Genomic DNA, 22,048 nt, shown 5'->3' with positions numbered 1-22,048 from the left:
TGCAAATTATTAAATATAACATGCTGAGAAAAATCGCATTTGTAAAGGGAAGTCATATTGTACAGACCTAGTGGAGAATCAAAAATAGGTGGATAGGTGGGAGAACCAGCTGGTGTTTTTAAAAGCCACGTGAGAGGGTACATTACCCTTCTTAAAGAAGCTAAGTGTGTGTCTGTGTTGTTATATGAGATAGTTCTGAAAAGTGATCCTGGACAAGGACAGGCTGATAAGCGTTGCTGCAGTCATGGGTGTCCCTGGGGATGGTCTCCAAGTGTCTAAAGTGGCTTGATCTGAAGCAAATCCCAGGAGCAGCTTGGCGGAAAGCTCAGTCCAGCAGCTCTATTTATATATACATACATAGCATTAGAGCCCAGCACAGCCCTCCAGTACTGCCTCAAGGGGCCTTGTATCCGCACACTCCTTACATAACCTCACACCCCTCCTAAGTAATGTCCCATATACCCTTGCTGCCCTTCTCTGTAGAGCCTGCTAGCAGGTTATGAAACAGCTATCACTATTTTAAGTCATTAATGTACTCAGTAATGATCACCAGGGTGTCAGAAGGATCTTGCCTAGTGCTAAGGACTCCATGGCTTTTTGTAAAATACCTTCTACATCTGGGACATCAACACTGTGCTTTGCTTGAGCTGTTTCCTATTCAAAGTCAGCAGTAAAGACAGAGTGGAGAAGTGACCTTCTGCCACAGTCAAGATTGCTTTTCTTTACTGCCCTCCAGTTGCCCATACCTACCTCACCTTTCTCCTGTAGTCTTGACAGCAGTCAGCTGCAGAGACGCCCAGGTCACTGGGCTGACAGGGCTCTGCTCTTCTGGTGGCAACTCAGCACCACCTGGCCAGCCATCCAGTCCAAAGCCGCTCTCCAAGGCATCTTTGTGGATCCAAGTTGAATCCAGCTCCCTCAAAAACTGCTACTCCCCTTGCTATGAAAATATCTGGGATGGTAGATATAGGAAACAGTGGCGTTTGAGAAGTGTTCTGTAATTCTCTAGTTTTTAAAACTGGTTTCCTTTTCTTCCATATTTAATAGGGAAGAGCCTGCACCAACTCTTTTTAGCTCCCTTCCCCTTCTTCCTAGCTGAAGCCATTTGAAGGAACTCCTGGATACTCTTGTGACAGCAGTTCAGGAAGCCCAGGAATTTAGAGGAAAACGTAACATGCTGGATCCGATAGCCTGAGAGCAGCAAGACTGCTACAGCTTCATGCCCTCGGGTCCAACCAGTACCAAGGCTGCAGATGTGTTCCCAGCAGGCACACATGGAGCACATGTATATATCCCACGGTGGGATCGCACAGCTACACTGTGCACATTAGTGACAGTATTCACGCATACACTATCCCCATACTTACAGTACTTAGAGCTACAGGTTCCATTTCAAAGAAGGAATTAAAAAGGTGTGGTGTAGAGACAAAGGAGGTATGGAAAGGGCAAAAAGCACAAAATCCTTAGTAGGATGGTAAGGCTGAAATTTGCAACTTTCATACCTCTTAAAGGCCCGTAGTGTTCCTGTATGAACTGGAGCCCTATTACCAGACTTCATAAAATTAGAAACTTCAGTAAGTTGCGGACACTTGTTTGCAATTGTCAATACCTCTTGGTAACTCAACTTCCAACAAGTGTTTTGCAGAGAACCTGTGCCTAGCTTTCCACTCTCTACCTGCTTCATGGTCAAATACAGTTAGGACTCAGTTTATGGTAGTTAACAGTTTTTCAAAAGAAACCAACTTGACTTGCAAAGCTGATTTACACACTAGTCTTCACATACACAATATTGTGTATGTATTTCTCAGTCCCTCACCCTGGTTAGTCCAGGAGTTTCCCTCACAATATTCCAAAGGTTTAGTAAATCATTCTAACAGATAGAACACATTTGCAAAAGGACCAGTCCCCTCCCCATATTGGGAATATTGAATCTGGTATTTTGGGAATACTCACGGCTCAGCTGGCTCCTGATGACTATGCCATATGTTAAAGGAAAATACACCATCTGGATCCAACAACCTGAGAGAGGCAAAGCTGCTGCAGCTCCATGCCTCCAGATCCATCCCCCCGGTCCATGCCCCCATAGCAAGGTTGAAGATGCATTCCCAGGAGCCATAAACACACACAGAGCAAAAGTATATGCCCAGTGTATGTGCTTACATACATAAATACATCTGTACATATATAAATCTATATATACATACATACTTATGTACATATCTATGTACATATGTGGTCCTACAGATCACAAACAGATACTCAGAGTGCTTACGCAGACAAAAACAACACCAACAGCCTCATCCTGCCCCCCTCTCTGTCTGAGCAGCAAGGGGGTCTACTAGCGAGAATATAAATACATATGAACAACGTGGATCCCTCGAGCAGCTGGGCTCAGACACTCAGCCTGGCCAGTCACTGCCCCTGGATCACAGTCTCCCCAGTTGCTGGCACCTGGACATATAGACCCCGAGGCCACAGCCCTGTTCCAGTTGCTGGTACAGGCTGTCCCCACCCACAGGCAGCTGACCAGGGCTCCCTTGGTCCCACAGCCAACAACCCCCATGCTTTTGCCCCTCAAGACACAAGTGCTTCACAGCCTGGGCTGGCCCTTGGAGACCCACTCACCCCTTGCTCCCAGGCCATGTCACCTGCTCGCCAGCTGCTCTGGCTTGAGCGTCACTAGCTAACACACATCCTTGCAGACTCACGCTCGGCCCAGTTGTTGCATCATGGACCCATGGGTCCTCCAGCCCATGGTCTGACTGTGGGTGCTGCACTCACAGCTCATACACACCGAGTAGGGAACCCTCGCCCAGGACAGAGCTACTAAGGAGTTTAATAACAAGACAGGAGAGACTGCAAGGATCAGCTGAAGTGTACATACGGCCTGCAGCACTCCACAGCCAGAGGGGTTTTGCTGTACTTGCCACAGCACTGCACAGCCCTGTGACCACAGCAGCTGGTGTCCGTGGGTCATGACGCTTTCTCTGCCCCGCAGGAATAATGTTATCTGCTGCTGTCGGTGGGCTTACTAACTCCCCCTCCTGGCTGAGCTGCCCTGTTAGGTTGATAAAATGGGCCTGTCAGCCTTGGTGTCTGTAATGAACTGATACAGAGCCCAGAGTTTGGAGGGCTTTTGCAGCCCATGTTTTGTAATCCAGGGTTTAATCCTGTGTATACACTGCAAAGTAGATCGGAAAGATCCTGTTTAGAAGCAAAATCCTGCCTTTACACTGCCACGCAAGCAAAGCTATTTTCAAAGAAGGTAGCAACTATCTATAAAGTTTGTACCTGTGAACAGTAATGGTTTGGACTACAGTCTAGTTATAAGACCACATGCTTCCTCAAAGAAAAGGATGATCTGCTTGAGTCAGAGGCAGGAAAAAAATATCAGGAAAGGTAGGAAGTGGGGCTCCCAAAAGCCTGAACAGTTTTTTGGCAGGTAAGGGGGTTTCTCAGCAAGGAGACTTTTTACTGCTTTTTTACTGCTTTTGTATCTGTGGCATACATGATAACAGGGCTATCTACATCGAATAAAGGCTGCAAGCTGATTTCTCATCTTATTTTCTTCCTCTGAAAGGAACATGGTAGCAATCACAGGTGACAAACAATGCCACAGGCAATTTCTCAGGCGTCTGACATGTGACTCTGGGAACTGGTTTGGAGATACGGTGATGCTCAACTAGGACTGCAGTCAGGGGAAGCTGCCCTGTAAAGCTATAAAATGCTTATTGAAGCCTTGAAATCGAATGCTAAGTGTTGTGACTACTTTTGACAGTGATTACATATCAGTGATGAAGCAGTAACATACATCTTGTTACTGGATTGCTGCTGAAAAAAATAGCTTTGGAAACTTTATGTGTATGTGTTTGTGTATATATATACACACACACATAGATACATATGTATGCGTAAATTGCATACAGTAAATAAATAAGTAGTATTTCATACATGTATCTTATAACCTTGGAAAGCCTATGATGAATTTAGTACTTCTGTCTTCAAGCTGGGCTTGAATAATACTCATTAGACAGAAAATAAAGGGTGAAAAATCACTGAATAGCTCTCAGTCACTGAATGCTGTCTTTCATGTGTCTCAGATTAAGAATCAGACCTGTGGAAAACAACTAAAGGCTTTAAACCTAATACATAATCAGAAGTGACAGATTATGGTAGACTGAACACCAGCCATGATTCTGTCTTTTCCTAACCACTCCCTGGTTAGGAAGCTTAATAAGTTTATTTTTTTTTTTAAAGAGGAAACAGGAGGGTTGTGAATGACTGGAAACTACTTAGAATGATGATCAGTTCTGAGACCTGCAACATTATCTTGTCTAACCTGTGTTCCCTGAGAAGTACAGTGGCTGTAAGATTGGCCTGAGGCAGTGGTGTCTCAATGCCAAATGGCAGAGCTGTTGTGGGCTATATCGTTCCTCTCAGAAGAAGCCAAATGAAAAAACTACAGAAGTCTACAGTAAGGGAAGTGACTACACTGTGCTGTTTATCATATCCTTCTGCTCTGGACTTCAAAACACAGCAGACAGCACCACAGCCTCATTGTCCAGTTAACACTGGGATGTGAAAGGAGGAAGATGATATGAGACCTGAGAAGATGGGAGAGAGAGAAAGAAAGTTTTAGGGTATGGCCCAATTCAAAGTGAAGACAGTTGAATTTCCATGGTGCTTGGGAACTCTGACAAGTCATCAGGTTCATCGTACCAATCAAAGAAAGAGTTGGGTAGGCCCATGTAGCACTTGTGAACTGCCAGCCATTCAGTAGTGCCGAATTCAGTAGCAAATGCAGTCATCCTTTCCCCAGATGAGTATTTTCTCTATTATCCTACAGAGGCCATTTTGACATTTTGCACTGTAGATAATGATTTTTTTATTCCTGAAGGCATAGAAGTGCATCTTCAACAGGAATGGTTGATTTGGCTTCTCCATTTATCTTATTTCCAGGTGGAATATAACAATCCTAAGAAGGTCTCAGTGGATCAAATCTCTTCAGACTGTGGAAGGACAAGTGCTCTAAGAATTAGATTATGACAAAGTGACACCTATTTATCCTTGTTTTCAAAGAGATGAGCATGAATTCCCTGATGTATGCTGATATCTACAAAGAATGAAACCCTGCATTTTGAGTGAGGCCAACCTAGGCAAAGTTATCTGGATTACCCTGGAGACTGCATAGGAGCTAAGTGGCTGCTTGACCAGCTTAGAAGATTCAGGGAACTTTTGGGACAGAATACAGACAATGAACGACTATATGAGGTAGCTGGTTGTGCTGCCCTTGGAACATTGGTTTGCACATCACTTTCATGGATGGAAATTAAAAGTAGATCCCATTTTAGGTTTAAATGCCCTCTAAATTATGTTTTAATGTGTCTTGAGGGACTAAAGAAGTTTAACCCCAAAAACGGTCTTACTGCAAATAAGACACATGATTTAATAGAATAATCAATTATTAGACTGGATTACTGGAAGTTGCAATAAATTCTCATTCTTTGAACAGAACCTTCGAAAATTAAAATCTGTTGTATTCCTAAAGCAGAAGTTATAAGGGATAATTATGTTCTGTTGCAAAGAAATTATTTTCTCCCTTAAGGAAGTCTTAGATGAAATTTCATTGTGAGAATGAAGCAGGATATCTGATTAGACCACTTTACAGTGGCTGAAACTCTTTGAGAGTACCTGAAGCAAGATTTTTAATGGAATGAATTTAAATTTGTGAGGAAAAATGTAAACCTTAATTCAGGATAATGATTAAAATACAACAGTGAACTTCTCATTATTTCCATGGGAAAATCTCTACAATTTTTATTGTCTAGGCATAAATTATCTAGAGGCTGATGAAGAACTAAACAGTGATTACAAAATCAAAGTGATAGAGTTTCACATTTTGTGCAGTTCTCTTTCACTTTGCACCACTGGAGGCATTTACTCTTCATTTTCTGCCTTCTTGCCAATTTCACGGCTCTTTGCTCGGAGCTTGTTGACCTGCGACTCTGCAATGTCAGCCCGCTCCTCGGCTTCCTCCAGCTCGTGCTGGATCTTGCGGAACTTGGAGAGGTTGACATTGGACAGCTCCTCCTGGGGATAGGAAGAGAGTTAAAATAGGTTTTAAAATGTTTAATAATGTTCCTACTGTAACACTGCACTGGACATCCTGTGGTATTTTGCCTTTACATAATAAAAAAACCCCCCAATACTGTGAGCTAGTATGTAATTGTGTCTAATACTTCTAGGGGGAATCCAAAGAAACAGCTTAAATGCTAAATGTTTAGATAAATAATAAGATATACTAGGAATCCTCTCTGGATATGAAGTGCTAATGCACTTTGGATTTTTTGAATTATATATAATTAAAGCTGTTTCCATGAAATAATTTTTTATTTATTTACTGCTATAAAATTATGTATTGTAATTTTGGAAGTTTTTTTTCCCTGCTAGGCAGAAATATGAACCAAAGAAAGTAAAAGGAAGCAGAGACCTACCCCTACAATGCTGACATGAGCCTTCGCTGCTCTTCCCAGTGATGCAATAATGCTCACAGAAAATGTATTCTACACCCCTCTAGACCCCTGAACTGTTTAACCAAAACAGCTGTTCAGCAATTCATGCCTTAGTGCACAGCAAGAAAAAGACAAAAAAGGGTTCAAACAGAGCTACGCAGGGAAAAACACCAACACAGAATTCCACTTCCACCTGGATGGAGACTCTACACACAACAATACTTACAGCCTCCTCAGCTTGTCTCTTGTAGGATTTTACTTTCATTTGAAGCTTGTCCACCAGATCCTGGAGCCTCAGAACATTCTTCCTGTCTTCTTCAGACTAAAGAGAAGAACAAGAAAGAGAAGCATGTCTTTGCCCCTCCTCTTTAGATGCCCTCTATATGAAACAGAGAGTAACATTACTTATAGACCATTGCTGTCCAGTAGGACAGAGGTGATAAGCTGGATCTTCCTAACGTGACCAGAAAGACAATTTGTTCTGATGTTCTCAGACTTCTTTTTAACTGCGTGACTCAGGACAGAAAAAATCCCTAAGGACTACATTTTGGCTTCCCACGAGAGGGTATGTCAGCCCAAGGAGGCCTCCTGCCTTACCTGGTAGGTCAGCTCCTTCACCCTCCTCTCGTACTTGCGCACGCCCTTCACGGCCTCAGCGCTGCGCTTCTGCTCAGCATCAACCTCCCCTTCCAGCTCCCGCACCTGCAATGAGAGGCCCATCTTTGGAGCTTCCCCGCTGGCTGCTCACGTGACAGGCTTGCACGTGCACGAATACCAGCCCTACGCACTCTGGCCTCCAGCTTCTGGATTTGCTTCTTGCCTCCTTTCAGCGCCAACTGCTCAGCTTCATCCAGGCGGTGCTGCAGGTCCTTCACCGTCTGGTCCAGGTTCTTCTTCATCCTCTCCAGGTGGGCGCTGGTGTCCTGCTCCTTCTTCAGCTCTTCGGCCATCATGGCTGCCTGAGGAGAGCAAAGGGTCAAAGCCATTTTGGGGCTGGAGACGGTTTGGGGGAGAATACATCCACCACCAGCGACGAAAGGAGCCCCCGACTCACATCTGTGATGGCCTTCTTGGCCTTCTCTTCAGCATTGCGGGCTTCCTGGATCGTATCCTCCATTTCACCCTGAATTTGGGCAATGTCTGTTTCCAGCTTCTTTTTGGTGTTGATCAAGCTGGTGTTCTGTTGAACATCATCAGAGGTTTGTTTTTGTTAGCTCATTAAACCAAATCAAGAACATCACAGGACTGTGAATAATTTCAGACATAATTAGTTGAAAAATGGGTACCATGGATTTTTTCTGGAAAATTTGTCACTGGGGAACAATGCTTTCTTTGTCTCCAACAATTAATTTTAATTTGAATAAGAGTACTTAGAAATATAATCTGTGCCACATCTCATCCACCAAGGCTGGCATGGGAAAGTATTAAAAATAAAGTGAGGGAAGTCAGTGAAATGCCTTCTCTTCAACATAATTAGGGGAGAGTAATCCACTCTTGTCAATTGAAAACAAAAAATTTGTAATGTAGATAGGATGGATTCTTTCGTGAATCTTTTCAGCATTTGAAACCAGACACTTTTCAAAGATTTCAGCATTTGACTGCTGGAAGACTGCTATGCCATGTCACTTGTGTCAAAGTCTGCTTGACATGGCCTACATCAAAGCCTGGAGTTCATTCCCATTTTCTTGCTAGAGTGAACAAGCATATTTTTTAAGAAATATAAGGATTCCCTAGTGCTACCTTTCAACTCAGCAGGGAACGAATGTTGCTGTAGTCTCAGAGTTTCAGTCCCTGACTGCTCACATGGCAGATCATTTGTCATGTGTGACTAAAAATCTGGGCCCTGTGACTAAGTGTCTTTCCTCTGGAGATTATGTTAGGATGCAGAGAAGGTAGAAGAATGGGTTTCATGAAATGCAACCTGGGAATACAGCCAGCATACACTTTTTCAGCAAAGACCTCTTTTAGTCTCATGATGATTATGTAAGAAAAGATAACTTGCCTTTGAAGTCAAGCCTCCAATGGTGATTGGATGGAAGCATACTTTACCAAGAGTGCAATTTCTCAACAAGTGACCTCACCTGGGTATGGAGGAGCTGAACTCTCTCACTTGCATCCATCAGTTCCTGCTCAGCCACTTTCCTTGACCGCTCCGCCTGCTCCAGGGCTGCCCGTAGCTCCTCAATTTCAGCCTGCAACAGGTTTGCCCTGCGCTCCACCATGGCCACCTGCTCCTTCAGGTCCTCCTGTGTCCGGAGAGCATCGTCCAGGTGTATCTGGGTATCCTGTAAAGCCATTGAAATAAATTATAAGCAGATTCAGAGCTGTTTGGCACTGAAAATATCGGTTAAGGCATTTCTTTGTAGACAATTCCTCTTCAGCGGACCTTGAGCACCCCCTGTGTGTTTCTCAGGTTCTTTTGTGCCTCTGCAGCCTGGCGGTTGGCGTGGCTCAGCTGGATCTCCATTTCATTCAGGTCTCCCTCCATCTTCTTCTTCAGCCGCAAGGCTTCATTCCTGCTCCTGATCTCAGCGTCCAGGGTGCTCTGCATGGACTCCACAATTCTGAGGTGGTTTCTCTTCAGCTGGTCGATCTCCTCATCTTTCTCTGCTATCTTCCTGTCAATCTCAGACTTCACCTGGTTGAGCTCAAGCTGGAGGCGCAGGATCTTCCCCTCTTCATGCTCTAGGGAGGCCTGAATAAGAGAAAAACATTGTGTCAAGGAAGGGATTTCTTTCCTACAGCTGTTCTCTTCCAAACTACCTCCTACTCAGAAAAATGGGACTGTTTTGCTGTGGATGGTGTGGAAAGTGAGGCCTTGACTTTCCTTGACAGTCCCAAGCTTTTACCTCTCGCACTGCTCCTCAGTTCCTCTGTTTGGAAAACAACAATTTTGGGCATGTACCTCAGCTTCCTCCAGTGAGGCTTGGAGTTCAGACTTCTCCTGCTCAATCTGCTTCTTGACTTTCTCCAGTTCACGAATCGCCTTTCCTCCCTCCGCAATCTGCTCCGTGAGGTCGGAAATCTCCTCTGTGCAAACAAAGACCCACGGCACGGTCAGGCCCAGAGCAGAATGGGAAGGGCCCTGCCACACCACGGTGACAGGCATCTGTGCAGAGCTGGAGGCACAGGCCCCTGTGGAGCGGTGGGTAGTGGTGGATCGTGGGAAAGCCCTGCCAGCAGCAGAGGGCCAGGGACTTACGCTGCAAGTTCTTGTTCTCACGCTTCAGCGTTTCCAGGTGGTCCAAGGACTCCTCATAGGCATTCTTCATCTTAAAGAGCTCCGTGCTGAGAGAGCGAGACTCCTTCTGGGAGGCTTCCAGCTCAGTCTGAGTTTCCTCATACTTCTGCTTCCATTCTGCCAGGATCTGAAGAGAAGGAAGACCTTGGTACGGGATGTGGCAATCAGGAGGGGATGCTCTGCCCAGGAGCCCCACATCTGGAGCCCAACAGACCTTGTCAAAGTTCTTCTGCTTCTTATCCAGAGCTGCACAGGCAGCGTTCGATCGCTCCACTTCAATCATCAAGTCCTCCACTTCATTCTGCAGCCTCTGCTTTGTCTTTTCCAGGGAGGCACATTTGGAATTGATGGCTTCAACGTGTTCCTCTGCATCCTGCAGGCGCTGTGCCAGCTTCTTCCTGGGAGGTGGTAAGCACAGGTTGAGGTGAAGAAGCAATTGGAAGCCTGTGGTGTGCTGCCAGCATGTTTTTCACAAGAGCACACTTAGCCACTTGGTAGTGTGTGACACCCATTTAAACAGAGGTGTAAGACCCCTCCCACCCAGCCACTGTGATTCTATGTTTGAATCCTGGGGTCCAGCTATTCACTCTCTGCTATTCACTCTGCTGTGCGCATTGGCATCGCTCTGCTATTCTGCATCTGAAGGGCTTTGCTGGTTCTGCTTTTCCCCAGTTCACACCCGCTCTCGGTTATATTTTCTGTCTTCCTGCCATCCCACCCCAAAGTAGAATGTCAGCTTCTTCCTGACAATATCACAGTGGTCTCCTCCAATTTCTATTCTTAGTCTCTGCCAGCCTTCCCCATATTCGTCACGTACTTGGCCTCCTCCAGCTCCTCCGTGCGCTGAATAGCGTCTGTCTCGTATTTGGTTCTCCACTGGGCCACTTCGCTGTTGGCCTTGGACAGGGCGCGCTGCAGCTCCCCCTTGGCTTCCTGCTCCTCCTCATACTGTTCCCGGAGCAAGTCACAGTCGTGGCGAGCAGACTGCAAGGCGTGGGCCAGGGCGTTCTTGGCCTGTGGTAAATATAGTAATGCAACAATGAATGGAAATGTCCTGGGAAATCTCTGGACTGAAATGCTGATGGACGCTGGATTGTTCTGCTCTGGGAATGATAGCAAGCTATGGAATGAGGCAGGAAGAGCAGGGAATTTGCAAAAGAACTAATGGATAGGCTTTAGGGTAGTGGGTGCAAAGCTAATATGAGAAGAATTGCACTGCATTACCGAAATGGTTATTTTTCCTCCTCTCATCTTGTTGATACTGTAATTTCATGCATTTATGATAAGCCTTCTCACCTTTATCTCTTCCTCTAAGTGCCTCTTGAGTTCCTCAATCTGTTGGGTGAAAGCCTGCTTGCCTCTTGACAGCTGAGAAATCAGAACATCTTTTTCCTCCACCTGGCGTGAATATTCACCTTTGACAGTTCAGACAAGTAGAAGAACCTTTTTTATGACTTATTTAAACATGTTAAACTTGATATTAAATGCACATTAAAAAATTTTTTATTTAAACATAATTTAATTTCTTTCATGGAATCCTAATCACTGATACCTATCCATATCTCTGAGTATGCCGAAGTATTTATCTTAGAAGTGCATGAGGTACATCATGCTCTCTTGTCCAATACCTGAAAAGTCTTACTGTATGTTTGCACTAACTCCTGTGGTCACTTCAATCCTCATGCTTACAGAACAAGTACTATATTGTGTATGTGCTCAGGTATATCAACGTCCTCTCCTGAATGTCTCCTGGGGAGAAGAAGGATGAAGTCTAGGTTATGAGATAGATGAAGTCTTCTTTGAAACTCCAGTCATAGAATCATAGAACAGACCAGGCTGGAAGGGACCTTGAAAGGTCATCTGGTCCAACCTTTCATGGGAAAGGGACCCTAGATGAGACATCCAGCACCCTGCCCAGTCGTGTCTTGAAAGCCTCCAGTGATGCAGACTCTACCACACCCACAGGGGGTTGTTCCAGTCCCTTAAACATGTTATTGGTCCTGCTCCAGGATGTCTGTATCTCTCTGGTACTAGGGAGCATAGCACTGGACACAGCACTCCAGGTGTGGCCTCACATGTGCTGAAGAGGAGGAAGGATCATCCTCCATTAACCTGCTGGCAACACTTCTCCTAATGCAGCTCAGGATTCTGTTGGTGTTCCTTGTCAGAAAAGCACATTTCTGGCTCATGTTCAACTCAGTTTCCACCAAGACACCCCGGAATTTTTGACACTTTTTTTAAAGCCACAGGTCATATACAGTATTCTTGTAAAAAACACAAATGTCTTACCAGATTCTGTTTGTAGCCGAGCTTTCTGAGCACTAATGTCATTAATTGTGCGCTGATGTTCCTCCTCCTTTGTCTTAATCTCACTGAGTTGATCCTCTAGGGAGCGACACATCTTCTCCAGATTTGCCTGTTTGCATGAAAAACAGAATGAAAGATAACTGTGGTTCAACACATAATTACTGAGAAATGGAAGTCTTATGAAGGGAAAAAAAAAGAAGCCAATGATTTAGAAGAAAAGTCAAAATGTCTGGTTAACTGATATTTATCTCTATGAAATTTGCACCCCTACTTCCAAGATTTGTATAATTTATTAAAATACACTCCATTTTTCAACAGATGAAAAAGAAGGGACACTGTAACATGAGGAATTGTTTTAAATTTCTGTTGGCTCTTAGGGATTATGTCATTGAAGTATTTAAAGGAGGAAAAGAAAAATAGGAATGAAAAGGGAAGGGTAGGGTAGGAGTAATTGCTATTTTAGAAGAAACAAAAAAACTGATAATGTTTTTCTGTAAGGTGTCCTTCATTTCCCTATCATAATATTCCAAACCAAGCAATGAGACGCTATAGTCCTTTATGTTAGGTGGTTCGGGTGAAGAGTTTTAGCTTTCATGCAAAGGATATAATATATTATTATGCTAATACTGAAATGTATGAACTGAAATTCAAGCTGTAAAGTGTAAGTATTTATTATAAAGTATGACTAACTTAAACGTCTACATTAAAATATGAGTAGCTGGTTGTCTTTGAATTACTACAATGAAATATTTGCATACCTTGGCTTTGGAGACGGACTCCATGTTGCTGGCCAAGTCGTCAATCTCCATCTTCAGCTCACTCTTCTCCTTCTCCAGCTTCTGCTTCACCCGTTGCAGGTTGTCGATCTGCTCCCCAAGCTCAGCGGTGCTGTCCGCATGCTTCTTCCGCAGGGCGGCAGCCGTCGCTTCGTGCTGCAGCGTGGCCTCTTCGAGGTCGCGGCGCATCTTCTGAAATTCTGCCTCACGCTTCTTGTTCATCTCAATCTGAGCTGCCGTAGCCCCTCCTGCTTCCTCCAAGCGCTCGCTGATCTCCTCTAGCTCCCTCGAGAGGTCAGCCCGATGCTTCTCTGCTTTTGCCCGAGAGGTTCGCTCTGCCTCAATTTCCTCCTCCAGTTCCTCAATACGAGCCTGGGGAACATTAGGGACCCTTCGCACCCAGGCCCTCCTCCTACCTGAGTCGAGACTGGGTGAGAGAGGGGAAGGGACACAGACTTGCCTGCAGCTCCTTGATCTTCTTCTGTAATTGCATGCCCAGGGCTTGCTCATCCTCAATTTTGCTCTGGATCTGGCTGATTTCAAAGTCTTTCCTTTGGGCAAAGAAAGCCATGTTAGTGCCTGAACAAAACCACCCAAGCGCCCCAGCCCAGCACTCAGGTGCCCCACAGACACACTCACTTCTTCAGTTTCTCGTCCAGCTGCTGCTTATCATTTTCCAAGTCCATTATGGAATCCTGGTTCAGCTTCAGGTCTCCTTCGAGTTTCCTCTTGGCTCTCTCAAGGTCCATGCGCAGTTTCTTCTCTTGCTCCAGGGACCCCTCCAGCTAAACAGAACAAGACCATCGGTGCTCTGCCAGCCACGTCTCACTCCATACCTGTCCTGTCCTTGCTCTATGCCTGCGTGCTTACATCGTCCACTTGCTGCTCCAGCTTGGTCTTAGCTTTGGTCAGCGTATTGACTTTGTCCTCTTCTGCCTGCAGGTCATCCAGTGTCTGCTGATGGGCCTCTTGGAGGGCTTTCTTCTCTTTTGTCAGCTTGGCAATGGTCTCGTCCAGGACTGCCATCTCCTCTGTGAGGTTTTTCACCTTTGAGGAGAAGGCAGCAAGTGTAAAGAAAGGAAGTAGATACAGAAGACCTGTAACAGCACAGTGCTCTTTTTTTGGAGTGAGAGGGACAGGTTGTGCCTCATACCTTGTTTTCAGTGGCATGTTTTTCCTTCTCAACCTTGGCCAGCGTTAACTCAAGGTCATCAATATCTTTCTTCAGCTCTGAACATTCATCCTCCAGTTTCCTCTTCTTGGCTGTCAGCTCAGCATTAATTTCCTCCTCATCCTCGGCTCTTTCAGTCACCTCCTTAATTTTGGCTTCCAGCTGGATTTTGGTTTTGATGAGCTGGTCACATCTTTCCTCAGCATCAGCCAGACCATCAGCTTCCTGCACCATTCAGTCAAAATAAAGAGTTTTCAACAATTATCTTTTCTTACTGGTTTTCAGGCAAGGAATTATTCGTTTCAAGACAGCTTTACAATGTCTTTTTAATTAAAACTCATTATTATAAAGGTATGTATTTTTTTTTACTGCCTCCAGCCCAGAAAATAAAGGAGTATATTATAACACAATAAATGTAGGCTCTTAGCATTTTTTTAAAACTCTTTCACTGCTCATGCACCACAACATTAATTTGAAGATAGACTGTGGAATCAGACATGGCAGTATCTCCCCTGTATCTTTTCATCATTTTAGTTATGCTGCATTTGACTGGAGTGGAAACTGGCACAGAGTTATGCTGACGAGAACTATGTAGGCAGATTTTTTAGCATACAGTGTTTAAAATCTGAATGGTAAATATGCCGACATTCAGGTGAGAAAATCTTATTACAACTCCCACAAAACTGTTTACTGAGCATGAATTTAATTTTTGGTTTTGGCAAAATTTTGTGTTAAGATCACTGTTTCAAAGGCAGTAGTTGAATCAGGCATGTTTTAGCCCTTGCGGACAAGAAGAACAGTTTGGAAGGGAGACTGGTGTTTACCAGGGCAGTATCAATTACCTGAATCTACATACATTCTAAGATGCAAATTACTAAGAAGTGATTTTTATTTTCTACATACATATTGTTCTTTTCCTCTTTGTTCTAGTGAAGAGCAACGATACCATCCAGGCAGAAGCCTTTTAAAAGCTCAGAAAGATAGCAGGGTAAGGGTTTGTCTCATATAGATTTAGATACCTGCCATGATATCAAGATGCAGTCCATTTAATTAAAAGAAATGCACATTTTTGGACAAACTTTATCATACTATAAAAGGATGAGTTTCTCATTGCTGAAGATGAAGAGAATCTGAGGCTCAGGTGTAGACTTTTAGACTGTAGACATCAAAATGGGGTCAGACTAGTCCTAATCCTTGCTGGTAAAGACAGTTTTAAGGGGATTGTTGTTGCTACCTTTTTATTTCTAAGGAAAAAGGGGAGGACTACACTTTCATCAAAGTTTTTCCTGAGGAGACAGGGACCATAAATGCTAGAGGAATGCCTGACACTCTCAGCCCGTCCTACTCCACCTGAATCCACTTGTGATTCTCCAGATAAAGGGTGTTAATAGGACCTCCAGACTTCCTTCATTGATCAGATGATTACATATCAACATTATATAGTATATAATATATAATGTTTAATAAAGACATAATTGCTGCTGTAAGTTGCCATGTATGATTTAAAATATCAAACTGTAATCTGTAGTATTTACTAACCAGAAATTGATTACATCTCCCTTGATTTAATAGTGTAAGGAACCAGCTGCAATAATTCATTGCAAATTTATTAATATTTGTAGATTTCAGCTCAGCTTTTCTATGTTTTTTCTTCCTATTGTATAAAATATGTGTATACTTTTAAAATAAATACCATTTTGGGCTAAAGTGTCTGTTACTGAGACATTTGGGATCATTTTACACATGACATTACAAGCCAAAAACATTAGCAATACTCACAGCCTGCACTTGGAGCTGCAGATCATTTTTTTCCTGCAGCAAAGAAACCATTTTCTCCTCCAGCTCTTTCCTCTTTGCCTCAGACTTTGCAAGTTCTTCCTTGGTTTTCTCAAATTCCCCCTTCATGTTGGCCATCTCCTTCTCAGATTCTGCACTCTTTAGCAAGGGCTTGATCTTGAAGAACAGCTTCATCCAGGGCCAGTGCTTCACATTCATGAAGGACCGAACGTTGTACTGGATACAGAAGATGGACTCTCTGAAGGGTAATTAAAAATAGGTTATGTTACATATTTTCAAATTTGTAATACATATTAGTTGGTATATTGATATGTATAACATGAAGTTCTACATATAATACTTTATATAGTTCTGTATTTGTGTGTATACAAAGTATTTATTATATATTATTCAATATGTATTTATTAATAATATGTAGTATATTTAATATATATATATTAAATATAGATCTGAAGAAGACTCCCTAGTGTGATGCAGATTGTCAACCCCTATGGACAGTTTTGAAGTCCTGATGTTTGGCTCACTTTCATGGCCAAAGAAAAGTAACACTTCCAGAAGCCGACTTGGTCCCATGGATGTTATCCAAGGGAATAGGATATTTCTGTTTGCTACAAGTATCTGTTTGTCATCTTTGATTATGGTGACCTAAAATAATTAGCTTAGACTAGGTATCTGGTTTCTGAATGTAAATAAAAAATATCTATTTACTGAATTTAGCAAAAATTAGTACTAAGGGTGATATAAGTTAAGAACTATTTGTTTTTTTTCTAAATCTGGATTTTATACTGCTTCATCTACTGTCAGAGTGTACTCCCAAATACATCCAGACTGGTAAACTGAATTAATGTGAAATAAATGGAATTTGGCAATAAGCAACATATTTTCAGGTCTGTTCATGTCATTGGTATCTGATGAGGACTGGCCCAGCAAGCCAATTAAATATTTACCTCCTTTCCATCATTTTCCTGAACTCCACTCTCATCAGGTAACCCCTGCACATAGCCTGCGTGCGGGTGATGAGCTGTGCCAGCTTCTCATCCCTCATCTCCTCCAGGAGTCCCAGCAGCCCAGCTTTGAAGAACACCTTGAGAAAGGAATGTTGCAGCAGGTCACTGTCAGCTATTGCAAGCACAGTACATCAGCTGAGCAGCGTTTGTACCTTGGTGTGGCCAAATTTGTACTGGGTGTGGTCCACATCAATTGACCCAAGGAGCTTCTCAGAAGCCTTCTTGCTATCAATGAACTGTCCCTCTGGGATCGCACTGGCATTAAGCACCTTATACCTATGGGAGGAGGTAGAACGTGAAGAAGGTCAGATTTCTGAAAGCTCAGTCAACCCTGTACCAACTGATACCATTGTTAAGGTTCTTTGAAGGGGGAATCAAGAGTGGAAGAGAGGTGATGAAGTCTGAACTCTGTTCCATTGTTTAGGAATCACACTTCGATGGGTAAATAAGTTTTTAGGAAAAAACTTGCACTTTCCTTAGTCCAGAAAGTCTTAACACAGAATGGATACTGCTTTCCATGGGTAACTGCTGACATATTTCACATGCCCTATTATCTAATGCCTTGTCTCCAAATGAGAACTTCATGTGCAAGAGCAAAATATGTGGAGGGGAGAAGCAATTCTTCACCCAAAGTAGTGGCAGTACATACTATCTGAGTATTTTCCAGTCGATATATAACAAGAAGCAAGATCTTTTCATTTGATTCAGTTTTCCAAAAAGTTAGTCTAGACTATTTTGTAGCTTCTTTATTCACATTTCTGTGCTGATGGCTGCAAGTCATCTTATTTCTCTACCCAGAAGTTAACTAAGTCTAAACTAGTCAACATAATTTCTGGAGAGTTAATTAAAACATGCTTTATCCCATACCACAATATGAATCAAGGACAGGAATAAATTATTTCCCTTTGAAAATGCCTGTTCTTCTAGTTAGGTAGAGAAAGAAACTGGATGACTAACTCGGACAATTGATTTTTTTATGCCTAAAGGTAGGTACAATGAACCCTTCCCATAACTCCCACAGTAGATAAAAAAATTAGGAAATGCAAATTATTCAGCATTGGTGGATATGGTGGAGGGTGGATGACATGGAATCTGACCTCTGTTTAAAGTCTGCATAGAGTATTCTGCTGGGGAATCCTTTCCTGCAGATTCTAATCCCTTCCAGCACGCCGTTACACCGCAGCTGATGCAGCACCAGCTCGTGTTCCATAGCACCTAATAAACAACATAATGAATTGGTACTTCATTGTACTGCACAGAGAAGAACAGATTTATCACATCTTTGAACTTCAACAACTTACCAGGTGTCTTTGTTTCATTAGGAATAAGGCATCGCACAAAATGGGGATGTGTGCTTCGCAGATTGGTCATCAGCTTGTTTAAATTTTCCTTAAGAGCAAGAGCAAATACTTGGGTTTAAAAATGTCACTTACACAATCCCAATATTAGATGGAGTAAAAGCACTGCAATGAAATAATGATCAGTATTTTTTTATTACAGAACTTTTGGGCAGTTCTGAAAGAATACTTCCAAGGATTCAGTTAGAATCCTTCTTTATTAAGCAGCACATGGCTTTATCCTTTCTGAACATAAAGATTTTATATATTAGATCTATCTAAAGCTTTTCTGAACTGAATTTTCTATATTTTTTTCACAATGTGGTAAAATTTATAATGATAAATCTACAGTACCCGGAAAAGAGCTGAGACAGTCTGGAAAGAAGAACCCTTCTTCTTGCCGCCCTTCTTGCCACCGCCACCACTCTCTAAGCAATCACATTTTTTAAAAAAAGAAATGAACAAGAAAAGCACACAGTTAGAATCTGAAAAAATTTTGTGCATTTGTCTTAAAAAAATAGAAAATGTAACAATATGATAAAAATTTGCAGATGCATACAGTTTTTAAAGTTACAATGGGAGACTTGAAATTATCAGATGATAGAATGAAATCAAATTACTTCAAGCTGAAGTTAAGAAAAAGCAAACAGGAAATAAAATGTAGCGTTTTGCATAGTAAGGTATGTAAAAATTGAATAAATTGCTAGTGAATATACCAAATGCAGTCTTTACACATCTCTATATCTAAGGGTATGCACAACTTTAGCAGCATGTTGATACATTTGATTGTATTCCCTGAAGTATTTGGGAATGCCCCATATTGCAGAGATCTGGTTTATCAGCTAGCCTCTGTTAATGCTGTAGTACAGCTCTCTGGTCTTACAGCCTACAGATCTACTAAGGTCTCTAGGGAAATGTAATTCTTTTATGAGTCTGAGTGTCTGACTTCTGAAAAGTAGATGAGGTTTTGGGTTTTCAATTCTTGAAATGTGAATACTATTGTAAAATATTATTGTAAGATCTTTTTTCTGTAAGTTATAGTAGAACTGACTTCAAAGAAATCACCTGCTTCTGCCCCACCAACAGAGGCAAAGAGTAAAGCCAGTGTCTTCATTGATGATTTCTGGTACAGCCCCACAACAGTTTCATTCAGGGGATCCTTGTTCTTCTCAAGCCAGCCAGAGATGTTGTAGTCCACCGTGCCAGCATAGTGCACCAGGGAGAAGTGGGCCTCAGCCTTGCCTTTTCCAGGTTTAGGCTTCTGGAAGTTGTTGGACTTGCCCAGATGTTGGTCGTAGAGCTTGTTCTTGAAAGAGGTGTCAGTTGCCTTGGGGAACATGCACTCCTCTTCCAGGATGGAGAAGATGCCCATGGGCTGGGAGAAATAGCAACATGTGAACGAGAAAGAAAGTGTGGAAGCAAGAAGCAGAGAAAATTTATATAACAGAGGGTAATGGAAGATAAAAATTATACAAATGTATAATGTAATTCCTCAGAATGTGTGATATCATGTTTTTCCAGAAAGGGCATTTTGTTAGTGGCATTTTGTTTGTTCAGTTATATGAAAACAAGCTCACCCATAAGTTCCATGATTGTGAAGTAATAAAGAGCTACCATGTAGAAATTCACTACATGCACGTTAGTTGAAGATGGAAGGCAAAATTAATGCAATTAGCAGCATTCAGATGTAAGGAAGAGTTTACACTTCCTAAGGGCTTTTTCTTGGAAACAAGATAGAAAATTTCTTTAAACATATTAAAAAGAAGTTGCTCAGTGTATTTACTCGCTCAACACGCATTAAAAAGAATACACTCTTTAGAGTAAGAACTCCAGAACAGTGACTAGGACTGAAATTTTTGTCCCGGGTAAATCATACGTACTATGCGACAGAGTCCCACAGGCAGTGAAGGATCAGACATGTAAAAATGTCTGTGAAATGGTTGGAATTCAGAAAAAATCATGTTATGTGATGCTTTAAGTGTGAGTGCCAGACATTACAGTCATCTAATTTGAGCATAGATTCCTTTTATGTTTTACATCTGGAAAACTATTAAATATGTAGGGCCCAAGAACCTTCTCAATGAGCTCAATGCAGGCAGCCAGGTCCATCCCAAAGTCAATGAACTCCCACTCAATTCCTTCCTTCTTGTACTCCTCCTGCTCCAGCACGAACATGTGGTGGTTGAAGAACTGTTGCAGTTTCTCATTGGTGAAGTTGATGCACAGCTGCTCCAGGCTGTTGAACTACACAATTATGAATAGAGATTACCATGAATGTAAATTTAGAAAGCTAGGGATAAAGAACAGTGCTGGCTTTTTGTATCAAATAACAGGAGGATCTCTGAGTGTTCCTTCTTTACTCAGCCAGGAGTTTGGACCTTCTGTCAGTGTGTCTCTTTTGTCAAGCTAAAGTTTATCCATCGGTTTATGACCCCTAGAATCTTAGGCCACCTTAGTATTTCAGACTTGTCAGTTTTGATTTCTACTAGACTGGGCAGATTTCTACTAGACTTGTCAGTTACAGAAGAGTCCACAGCGCAACAGTTTATCCAACATTTCCAAATGCTGATTTCAAAACATGTCCCAGGTCTTCTAAGCTCAAATTGCTTCTGTGGAACTGGTGACTCTGCATTACCAAATGCATTACCAAATGGTACCAAATGCCATGTTACTCTACTGTTTGTAATCAGTTAAAAACTGCATTTATGGATTTCATTGGCATATATGCAACACAAAAAATCTATTCCCAGTTAAAAACGTGTGGAAATCATGATGGTTTAGATGCAATCTGAAAGGACCAAAACATTGCTGAAAAAAAAAAAAAGCATAGTTTCTTCTCAAGTACTTTGGCTTAACTAGAGTTAATTCTAAAAGCATGGTAATAAAACTGTGTTCCTTACATCAAAGATCTCAAAGCCAGCAATGTCCAGGACACCAATGAAGTACTGTCTGGGCTGCTTCGTATCCAGCTGCTGGTTGATACGGACAACCATCCACAAGAACATCTTCTCAAACACAGCCTTTGCCAGAGCACCCACTGAATTGTATACCTAAAACAAAAACAAAAAACACAGAAGGTGTGTAGTTATCATGCAGAGCAAAGGAGGAAGTCCAGAGGATTTGTCCACAAAACTGGGATTTTTGTTACCTGCTGCACAGTTTGACCCTTGGTCACATATTCATTCCCAACCTTGACTCGGGGGTAGCAGAGGGCCTTGAGCAGGTCTGCTGAGTTCAGACCCATCAGGTAGGCAGCCTTGTCAGCAACTGAAGGCCAAATAGATCAGTTGTTAAGGTATCAGCAGACATTAATGTCCATTTATAAGACATCTTAAAAGGCAATTCTAGTAAAGATTAAAAGATTAGTTATGATAAAAAAGTAATGTATTTGTAGTTTATCATAAGCAACACTGCCCAGTAATTATGGAACATTTATGCGGGCTATTTTTTCTTCACCTATTCTTAGTTTATTTTAAATTTTGAATGAAAAATCAGTTTAGAGGCACATAGGTAGGAAGACTTCTCAATAATAAATGCTGAAAAAGAAAAAAGAAAGATAAGCCTGGGATAAGATCAGGTTGCACACAATTGCAGATCCTCTTGGAAGAAAATACAGTGCAATTTGTTTCAGTGACCTGTGGTAGGGCAACTTTAAAGACACAATACTCAAAAAAGCACAATGCAGAGTTGTCAATTAGGTCTTTACAAATCTACAGCTAAACATAGGAGATTAAGGGCTATTTTTAGAAGTGCATCCTCAAACAGAAAGTTGGCATTTTTCCTTTTGCTATTGCTTTTACTATTGAATTCAAACTCTGCCAGCAGGCATAGTATGGGAAATTGTTTGTTCCAGAATGCTTATGTAATTCATATGAAATAATGATAAAAACGTATCGCAGA

The 22,048-nt window shown here is 42.2% G+C and overlaps 1 protein-coding gene across 3 annotated transcripts in view; it reads right to left on the bottom strand.

The window, feature by feature from the left end:
- Positions 1–5,776: 5,776 nt before the first annotated feature.
- Positions 5,777–22,048, bottom strand: part of LOC104040438 (myosin-1B) — an 84,622-nt gene continuing 68,350 nt past the window's right edge. For all 3 annotated transcript variants that reach the window (XM_064467254.1, XM_064467253.1, XM_064467252.1), the window contains 28 exons: positions 21,297–21,415; positions 21,049–21,198; positions 20,222–20,392; positions 19,214–19,523; positions 18,503–18,576; positions 18,113–18,200; positions 17,909–18,026; positions 16,964–17,087; positions 16,752–16,888; positions 15,787–16,042; positions 13,990–14,232; positions 13,707–13,883; positions 13,476–13,621; positions 13,297–13,387; positions 12,819–13,208; positions 12,043–12,169; positions 11,050–11,168; positions 10,571–10,767; positions 9,968–10,151; positions 9,715–9,880; positions 9,418–9,542; positions 8,899–9,207; positions 8,594–8,797; positions 7,567–7,692; positions 7,301–7,471; positions 7,110–7,214; positions 6,739–6,834; positions 5,777–6,090 (listed from right to left, as the gene is read on the bottom strand). In XM_064467254.1, the coding sequence (XP_064323324.1) occupies positions 5,938–6,090; positions 6,739–6,834; positions 7,110–7,214; positions 7,301–7,471; positions 7,567–7,692; positions 8,594–8,797; positions 8,899–9,207; positions 9,418–9,542; positions 9,715–9,880; positions 9,968–10,151; positions 10,571–10,767; positions 11,050–11,168; positions 12,043–12,169; positions 12,819–13,208; positions 13,297–13,387; positions 13,476–13,621; positions 13,707–13,883; positions 13,990–14,232; positions 15,787–16,042; positions 16,752–16,888; positions 16,964–17,087; positions 17,909–18,026; positions 18,113–18,200; positions 18,503–18,576; positions 19,214–19,523; positions 20,222–20,392; positions 21,049–21,198; positions 21,297–21,415 (4,676 nt within the window). In that variant the 3' untranslated portion in view covers positions 5,777–5,937. The remainder of the gene's footprint in view (positions 6,091–6,738; positions 6,835–7,109; positions 7,215–7,300; positions 7,472–7,566; positions 7,693–8,593; positions 8,798–8,898; positions 9,208–9,417; positions 9,543–9,714; positions 9,881–9,967; positions 10,152–10,570; positions 10,768–11,049; positions 11,169–12,042; positions 12,170–12,818; positions 13,209–13,296; positions 13,388–13,475; positions 13,622–13,706; positions 13,884–13,989; positions 14,233–15,786; positions 16,043–16,751; positions 16,889–16,963; positions 17,088–17,908; positions 18,027–18,112; positions 18,201–18,502; positions 18,577–19,213; positions 19,524–20,221; positions 20,393–21,048; positions 21,199–21,296; positions 21,416–22,048) is intronic.

The sequence above is a fragment of the Phalacrocorax carbo genome, chromosome 16, assembly GCF_963921805.1.
Source record: "Phalacrocorax carbo chromosome 16, bPhaCar2.1, whole genome shotgun sequence".
Classification (NCBI taxonomy): domain Eukaryota; kingdom Metazoa; phylum Chordata; class Aves; order Suliformes; family Phalacrocoracidae; genus Phalacrocorax; species Phalacrocorax carbo.
Note: the sequence above shows the minus strand (reverse complement) of the source record. Positions and strands in the feature narration are given on the sequence as shown.